Source organism: Dipteris shenzhenensis, chromosome 17, assembly GCF_047967505.1.
Source record: "Dipteris shenzhenensis isolate YYH24624 ecotype China chromosome 17, Dip_SZ_1.0, whole genome shotgun sequence".
NCBI lineage: Eukaryota > Viridiplantae > Streptophyta > Polypodiopsida > Gleicheniales > Dipteridaceae > Dipteris > Dipteris shenzhenensis.
In genome coordinates this window covers 42,616,171-42,625,230 of record NC_141612.1, presented here as the reverse complement: position 1 = coordinate 42,625,230, position 9,060 = coordinate 42,616,171, and the positions used below count along the sequence as shown (strand labels likewise).

The following is a 9,060-nucleotide window of genomic DNA, read 5'->3' as shown; positions in this document are numbered from 1 at the left end:
CCAATATAGTGACAAATATCCTTCCTCTTTGGCTTCTCTGCATCACCTTTAGCCTTGTGAGAGGGCTGTTCGGAATCAGCGTTATGCTGATGTGTAGGCTGATTTGCATGTTGCTTTTGCTGCCCTTTCCCTTTAGGCCTGAATTTTGAAAGCATGGCATGCTCGCCAGCCCATGTGGCCATGTTCTTCCTGGTTTGCTCCTCCTGCAACAAGAGTCCTGAAAAGAGAGGATTGGCACCCCCCCTCAATGACAAATTCAACGAGGTATGAAAACCGACTCAGAAAGAGAATTCAGAGTGGTGGTAATCATCTCTGAATCAAGAATGATCTCATCTATATTCAGCAATTGTTCCCTCAAATCCTGAAGCTTGGTGAGGTGATCATTCATGGAGTCACCCTCATCCATATGTGTGTGAGATAGCTCTCTCTTCAGGAAAGAGACCCGCGCATCATTTCTGGCAGCAAACATGCTCTCCAAAATATCCCAAGCTGTCTTCGAGGTCTTGCATGACCGAATGTGTGGAATAATTAGCCTTTTGACAGAAAGGGAAATAATTGAAAAAGCTTGTGCATCACGTGAATCCCACCTTTTCTGTTCCTATGTGGGAGGCACCAAAGCAGTTCCTGCTGCACCTAACACTTGTCCTGCACCTTGGGACTGACCTCTACCCCTTCCTCCACCTTGTTGAGGAGGAAGCCAAAGTCTCTGGCTGTGTCTCATCTCCGTTGACATAATCCCATAGGTGTTTGCCTCATTGGGGCTGTTCTGAGCCATATCTGCCAAATAAAATAAAAATGCAACAAATCTGACAAGTGAAATCCCTTCCTGGGCTCAAAGATGCACAACCAAAGTCTGCAAAAAAACTGCCCAAAATGACAGCTTGCTGTCACATCCTATCAAAGGCTCTTAAAATGCATCAAAATGCTTTGCAAATGCCCAAGATCTGCCAAATTGTGTCTGCAAAAAATGGCAAATGTCTGCAACGTGACTCAATCCGAGTCCAAAATTGCTTGCAAAACTCCCAAAGTGACTGTCCACTGCCAAATGGCATCCAAAATGCAAAAGCCCCGAATTCTTGCCGGAAATTGCAATCGAAAGAGGGCAAATTTACTGAAAGCCCCAAATTTTTGGCACTATGACTAGCAGCAAGGATGATTTGTTTGGGATGCTTAGGGCTGAGGACAAGCTTGATGGCACAAATTACCCCATGTGGGTATATATGATGGGGCATGTTTTGGTTGCCAAGAATTTGTGGAATATTGTTTCGGGCAATGAGGTCACGCCTACTCGTAATGCTGCTTCTGGTTCTATAGGACAACCTCAGGCTCGTCTGGTCATGGGTCTAATGCTACTTGTGGTGCAGTAGCATCTTCCACTACAGGTACTTTGCCTCCTACTCGAGCAAATTCAGTGAGATGGTCGTGATGCCTTAATTGCTCTTTCAATTAAAGGGGTCATTATCTCTCATATCCGATCTTGAAAGACATCAAAGCAAGCGTGGGATTTGCTTGCATCCTAATATCAGGTGCGGAATGAGGCGAGGGTTGCTTATCTCCGCAAGCAGTCGAAGGACTTGAAGCTTGAAAAGGGTAGTAATTCGATGCATATCTTACCAATGTGAAGGATTTGAAAGAGCAGTTGGCTAACATTAATGAGGTGGTGCCTGATTCTCAGTTTGTTTCTAATACCCTTGATGGGTTGCCCTGACTCTTAAGAATCGGGGCTTTGCTACTACATTGAGGTTGGTTGCAGGTGGCAATGATTATTGCTTTGACCAGCTGGTTGCCCTCTTACTAGAGGAACAAAGCTGTGCAAACCGCAATGCTTCTATAGCTAGTGATCAAGCCTTTGCTACCTAGCATAAAAACAAAGGCATAGATAAGGTTTCAGCTGGTAAACCCCCTCATTCACATGCTGGTCACTCCCATGATGCCTCTTCTAGGATAAGAAGAAGAAAATGAGATGCATCTATTGCAGGAAACATGGGCATGACATTCCTAAATGCAGGAATAGAATTGCATCGAAGAAGAAGAAAGAGTCTGGTCTTGCAGTATTTGGTTCTCCTACTCAGATGATCGACATGAGTCAGCTAATTTTACACATGCCCAGCATTTCTTGTTACATGTCAATATAATCATAATGTTCATGATGCCTGCATGACAATTTCTGATGTTTTTGATGCTTGGTTCTTTGATAATGGTGCTAGCAAGCACATCACTTCCTGCGGGAAGTTATTCAGCTCACTTGAGCATGCATCCAAGGAGGGGATAGTTACATGTGTCAATAATGCATCATATACCTTAAAAGGCATTAGGCAAGTTGCCATTACTATGTTTCTAGTGGTCTAGTCACTCTAGACAATGTGCTTTATGTTCCAGACATACGTAAGAACCTTATCTCTATTTCAACCATAGTTACTAGTCGCTATCAAGTTCTTTTTTATGATATTCGAAGTGCGGTCTATGGTGCTACACATGCCTTTACCATGGTATAGACTAGGACATTGACTAAAGGACTGTATAGACTTGATGCCTATAACAGATGCTTGGATGATGCTGGACTTGCAGATGCAGATGCCTATGCTATTGATTGTTCTACCATGGCAGATACCCATTTGTGGCATGAGAGGTTTGGACACCTCAACTTTGGGGCTATGGTGAAGATGCATTATTTTGCATTTCCCAAGGATGGAAGAGTTGACTTATCTCTGGAATATTGGTGAGTGTGGTTACAATAGTGCCATATACTTCATTGAGACTTCTAAGTAAGATAGCAATGACAATATCTTCATCAAGATAAAACTTGATGCCTGATAACCGTGTCAAAATGCTCTTCATTGAATTTAGATGTGAAACGATGGACTCCCCCCTATCCAATCTTAAGTCGAAAAACTTGATAAGCAAGCTATACTTAGAGCATCTTCCCTGTGCTCCAAACACATGCTCAAGATGAGTCCATGCAGCATGAGCAGTCTCACATCTATCAATGTGATGAATAAAGGAATCACTTAAACCAAGAGCAATTATAGCAAGAGCTTTTTCATCTTTTGGAAGCCATGAAGCTTCTCCTTCTCTAGTTGTTGGTTTAGTTTCTTTGCCATTTGCTACCTTCCATATTCCCTTTTTCATGAGAATAAACTTCAGTTTTGTTTGCCAAGTGTGGACCCCTCTCCTTCAAACTTATCTATTTTCAGTTTGGAAGCCATATAGAAAGGTCTTACCAAATTAATGACAGTGTCTAATCCCTTTACAAAAGGTCAATCTTTCTGAACAAAAAGATCCCCTTCACCATATAGATGCAAATTGCAAGATAAGAATTCTGAAAAACCTAATTGTTTGGCATAATCATAACCAATTGGCTTCTCCCACAACCTCTTAACTGGAGTCTTCTTCACCTTGTACTTCATCTTTGTAGTCTTTTTGATTTCGGAAGAGCTTTGAGAACTTGAGGTTGGCATGTTGTCAAGAGATTAGCACCAACTGAACTAACATTCTCTGAACTGAAATGACATACTTTGAACTGATTTTTAGAAGAATAATCTCTGAACTGAGTGTTTTACTCCTCAAGCATTTAGTGTAGCATAAAACCTCCAAAACATATACTAGAAATGCTTGCAAAGTACATGTAAACTTGGAGGATGAAATTCAACCAGATGAGAGCAGCTCTTTGAGGGCTTTTGTTGCGCAATGAAAGATATAGGACTAGAGGAGAACCATAACCAAGCTTGGGCAAAATGTCGCGTCATGTCGACATAGCCAGAAGCTCTAATGTCGACTGGCTTTTTCGTCACTACACCTCGTTTACTGGAGCATTTGCCTTCAGATTTAAGCTTAGATAGCTCTTTGTGCCGCCCAACTTCCTCTGAGAGAAATTACCAAAATATATCTCCTACAGGTCGCATTTGCAGAAATTGCGCGGATTGCAACTCTTGTCGGCACGGGCTGTAGGAGCACTCAATTCACAATTCCTTCAAGGTGGATGTGCGCCCTACTGAGGGGAAGCTACAGCAGAAAGGGCTAGGGAAATGGTAGCCTATAGCTGGAGAACAAGCCTAAGGAAATTCAGGAAGGAAGGAAGGAGAGAAAATCCTCAGTTGGGGAAGATGAAGAACCTAGTAGAATCTTAGTGGAATCAAAGAGGATTCAAGAAGGCTCAAAGAAGAGAACTCAAGGAGGCTCAAGGAGGCTGGGTGGCTCTGATACCATGTGTAATTCAATGTAGAAACAATGAGACACTAATGTACTTGTTTATTCATAGAGTGGTTACATATATAGCAACTGCCTCCATGAAGGTAGATCTTAGATCCACAATCATCTCCTTGATTATCTCAATCAATCACCTCCTATGATCACTAACTCATCACACCAACCTGACACACCTAACTGGAACCTTCTAGCACACCTACACTCACACACTTCTTGCATAGGACTCCAATCCCATAGGCGCACACACACACATCAATTTGCCCCTTCACTCTTGACCAAGAGAGAGCTGAAATACAGGAGCCCAAACAGGTCCCCCGTTGGCTCCTTGACACATTAAAAGACAACAAATAGAATACTCCTATGCCAGCCCGTACTAGAGCAGCTGTCCGAAAAGAGCATGCTAATTTGGTTGCTTGTGCATTGGTGCTACAGCATGCAATGAAGAGCCATTATGCCATAAGGATGGCGTTCAGAATGAATGTTGGTCGAAGGCTATGCAAGCTGAATTGCCAGAATAACACTTGGGAGTTGAGTGACTTCCCTTTTGGCAAGAATGCCATTGGAACTAAGTGGGCTTATAAGATTTTACATCCGCAAGAGTGGAACCGATTTGCTGATTTTAGTACTCTATGTGGATGACATGCTTGTGACTGAGACACGTGCTGATCAAATTGCAGCTTTCAAGCTTGACTTGAAGAAGACATTTGATATGTCTGATCTTGTCTTTTGCATTACTATTTGGGCATTCAATTTGCTAGCAATGAGGGGGGGTATTTTGATGTCACAATCCAAGTATACTGGACAGCTTTTGCAACGTTTTCAATTTGAGGATTGGAAGCCAGTATCCACACAATTAGAGCATGGTTTTCACTTTTCTTCTGAGGATGACAGTGGTGCATGTGATGTCACCTCTATCAACAGGCAGTTGGTTGTTTGATTTCTTTATGCCATACCAGACCCGATCTTCAGTATGTTATCTCACAGTTGAGCAAATATATGCGCAGCCCCTCTACGCACCATTGGCAGGCCGTGAAGCATGTCTTCAAGTTCCTCAAAGGCACTCAACATTTGCGCCTTCTCTATGAGGCTGCGATTCTTCACTTGTTATGCTGTTCGAACACCCGTGTGTCACATAGTGGCAATTGTTTCATGCTTGGTACTTCATGCATCTCTTGTTCAGCAAGAAGTAGACTACAATTGCTACTTCTAGCTGTGAGGCTGAGTACAGAGCAGCTTTTACAGCTATAGTGGAGTGTGTTTAGCTCCGGAGTTACTTGCAGATCTTCATGCATGTCAGACTGCTCCTACCGGCATCTTCAACAATAGTCAGAGTGCTCTCGCTGTTGCACGGAATCTAGTTTTCCATGCTCGCACAAAACATAGAGGTTCACTATCACTATGTCAGAGAGATATTATCAGCAGGTGATATTCAGTTGTCTTATGTTCCCACTGAAGACAACTTGGCAGATCTTTTTACAAAGGCTCTTCCTTGACCTAAGTTTGAAGCTTTCCGGCAAGCTTTAAACTTAGTACCTTTTGTGACTTGATCTGTTGTACTATGTATAGTCAGAGGTTGCTATATCCCTACAAGATGAACATGTGCAACCATGACATTAGTTATTCAGGTATTTTGAGACGTGTCAAGGATATTTCGGCTCATACCATAGAGGGGGGTTTGTAGGCCATTCTAAGGCCTATCCATAGGTGCCACTCATTCCTTGGTATATGCCTTGTAGGCCCAGTTAGGACACCCTACCCTAGGATTTTGTTATGTTGGATGTCTCTTGTACTTTCATTCAGTTTTGCAGCAATTCATCACAGCAGCTCGTACCTCCATGATACTAGGATATTCCAATATGACATATAAATTCTTTCGTAAAATAAGCAAAAGAACAAAGTAGAAGAAGAGAAGAGCCGTAAAACAAAACTAAGAGTAAAAGAGAAAAATAAAATAACTTAGCAAGCAAAGCTAAGCTTATGCTTGCATCAGTACAAGCATAATCCGCTATCTTCAGTTTGAAAGATTCCAGCCTTTGTTCTTTGCAACAAGGTCACGATTTAAGTTATGTGAACAGACCAAACGTCATGGAAGAAGATTATGATCACTGTCATGCTAATTTTATTCTCCTATCACCAAAGTGAGCTTTTCTCCGATTACTGAAATATCTTTGGAAATTTCAGCTTCCCCAACACAAACACTCAATGATCATTGATCAATCCAAGCCTTGCCCAAGGATTACCACCTACTCACTCAGAATCAGAACGCACAGATGAGCAGAAATCTGTTCAAATGGACCTCCTAGACAGATTGTTATTCTTCGTTACAAATGAAATTACGCAACAAGAAAGACCATACGCTATGCAATAATACATCCATTGCATACAGAAGAGCAATGATGACCTGGTATAAAGAGGAAAGAAAAACCACAGTTGATATAACATACGCACACATAAACAATAAGATCAAATCATTAATGTGCAGGATATCCAGTCTGGCGTATCTTTGCAGTTCAAAATCTTTCATGACAAACTACACAAATGTTTACAGTGACAACCTCCACAGGCTACAAAATCAAATAAAAGTAGCCACGCTGACTAAATTGTTCAATGAAGAAAGTAGTAAATGTCAAATCCAACCAAAAATGGATGAACGTGTATTATCTCGCCAAGCATTGACATACAGAAACTGTTCCCATGGTACATTCAAGAATCTTCTAACGTACTCTTCTCCCGCTAAAGTACCTCTTGACAGAAAATATTGAGTAATGTGCGCCTTTACAAGCAGTTTCTTGACTAGCACTCACAAGTGGACGTCTTTGGTGTCCTCCCAGCTGACACATCGATTGTATCAGGAAGGTATCTGTGATACAGTTTCCAGAGCCATAAGAAGAGAATTTAAAAGTTAAGTGGCAATTGTTCTCTTAAAATATTGACCAGAAATAAAGGAAAACTACTAGCTCGAATGAGATGATTAGGAAACTCAAATGTTCAAAATAAACTTACATTTCTTCCTCAGTTTCATTCTTTAATGCATTCTTGGCGATGCACTGGAAAGCTGCATCCACGTTTAAGTCCTCTTTTGCAGAAGTTTCAAAATAAGGAATGTTTCCTTTAGTTGCACACCATGCTTTCGCTTTTTTCTCAGAGACCTGCAAGAAGGAAAAAAAAATGGCTGAAAACTAAATGACATAAATCTATTGAAAATGCCAAATGAACATGCAAATTTGAAAAAACATCATACCACTCTGCTGTTTCCACCATCTATGTCTACTTTATTCCCAAGCACCACAAATGGGAAGTTTTCTGGATCAGATGGATTTGCCTGCGAGGTCATGGATCCAAATCAAAAAGAAGTTAACAATTCCAATCAAAACACGCCTACTTTCCGAAAATGGTTATCTATCACATGATTCACCTGAATGAGAAACTCATTTCGCCAATTATCTAGATTGTCAAACGACTTCATGACATTCACGTCATACACAAGTACACAACAGTCTGCGCCCCGGTAAAAAGCAACACCAAGGCTCTGAAATCGCTCTTGCCCAGCTGTGTCCCAGATCTGAATACAAAGCAGCCATTATTAATAAAGATGATTTAAGTTGTCTCCGTACAAGCACGATGAAATCATAGTGCACTGAACTCACCTGCATGGTTACAAGCCTATCTTCAACTTGTACTTCTTTAGTGAGGAAGTCTGCACCAATTGTGGCCTTATACTGGTTGCTAAACTTCTTGTTGACGTATCTGTCGGTTATCGTCAAGAAGCCAATAAACTTGCGGGATGTATAAGTCATCAGAACAATGAGACTGTAAAACATTAGCGTTCTTAAAAAACAAACCAACCCGCCCTTCCCTGAAGAGCTTTTAAAAAAGCCTGGACGAGAGGATACTGATTCATCAACGACGTCTTTCCAACCCTGCGAAAAGAGATGGGCATGCGGAAAAAGTGAGCTTGACACGGTTGCATCGCATTTAGAGGCATCCGAAAGTCGAAAGCAAACAAAACCTTATGGTTGCTCAACGCCGGAAGAAGCAAGGAGGAGGAGGAGGAGGCGGAGGAGGGAAATACCCGCTGTCGCCGAGGATGATAACCTTGAGCAGGGTACGTTTGCGGGTGGCCATGGCTGCCGTGAAGCAGCAATGCGAGGGGAAGAGGCCAAGGAAGAGAAAGAGGATCGGTGGATATGGGGGATGAGGGAGAAATTGGGGGAAGCAAAAGCGAGAAAGGATGCGATTGTGGAGCAGATTCAGATCGCGGGAGCTTTGAGGTATGAGAGCTATGGCGAGGCAATATACACACTCTGCACTGTACAATGTATATGCTTTGTTTTCATTTTAACACGGATCTCGGGAAACCTCTTAAATTCGATTTTTTGACCCTCCTTGCATCCGCCCTATGTAACAACAAGCAAGTACTAGGGGTTTGACACTTCATACATGCCTTGCATGATGTCTCTCCAACGTGTTTTTGCATGCTTCTCCCAAATGGATCATCTACTCGCATGTGTTCCCCTTGTACATACCACAACAATTTGTGGCCGTCGTATGCGCACTTCCACAAGTGATTTCCACATATCCAAATGGATTTTTGTTGCCGTCGTACTTCCATAAGTGATTTTCACATCCATATGGATTCTTGAAAATGTTGCACCCCTTCATAACCTACAGTTAAGGGAGAAAATGTAAAGTAGCTTGGATAAATATTACAATATAAAATTCTTCAATAACTTTAAAAAGTGAAATGAAAGATATATGAAAGGGAAAGACAAAAATGCAAGTACAGGTAAGTGAATATGGGGAAAGGTAGATGAGTGAAAAGAGAGGAGAGAAAAGAGATCAAGGAGGGGATAG

The 9,060-nt window shown here is 41.8% G+C and overlaps 1 protein-coding gene across 1 annotated transcript; it reads right to left on the bottom strand.

Annotated features, from left to right (window-relative positions):
* Positions 1-6,659: 6,659 nt before the first annotated feature.
* Positions 6,660-8,556, bottom strand: LOC147892148 (ras-related protein Rab7). The gene is made up of 7 exons (XM_087387897.1): positions 8,279-8,556; positions 8,100-8,126; positions 7,854-7,953; positions 7,622-7,768; positions 7,448-7,528; positions 7,210-7,355; positions 6,660-7,066 (listed from the first exon to the last, which is right to left on the bottom strand). The coding sequence occupies exons 1-7, from the start codon at positions 8,329-8,331 to the stop codon at positions 7,000-7,002; spliced, it is 621 nt and encodes a 206-aa protein (XP_087244023.1). The 5' UTR covers positions 8,332-8,556; the 3' UTR covers positions 6,660-6,999.
* Positions 8,557-9,060: the final 504 nt, after the last annotated feature.

Coding starts and splice junctions, on each gene's coding strand:
- LOC147892148 (XM_087387897.1), bottom strand. CDS start 8,331: ATGGCCACCCGCAAACGTACCCTGCTCAAGGTTATCATCCTCGGCGAC. Junction 7,954..8,099: donor AAGACGTCGTTGATGAATCA/GTATCCTCTCGT, acceptor GATAACCGACAG/ATACGTCAACAAGAAGTTTA. Junction 7,769..7,853: donor ATAGGCTTGTAACCATGCAG/GTGAGTTCAGTG, acceptor CTTTGTATTCAG/ATCTGGGACACAGCTGGGCA.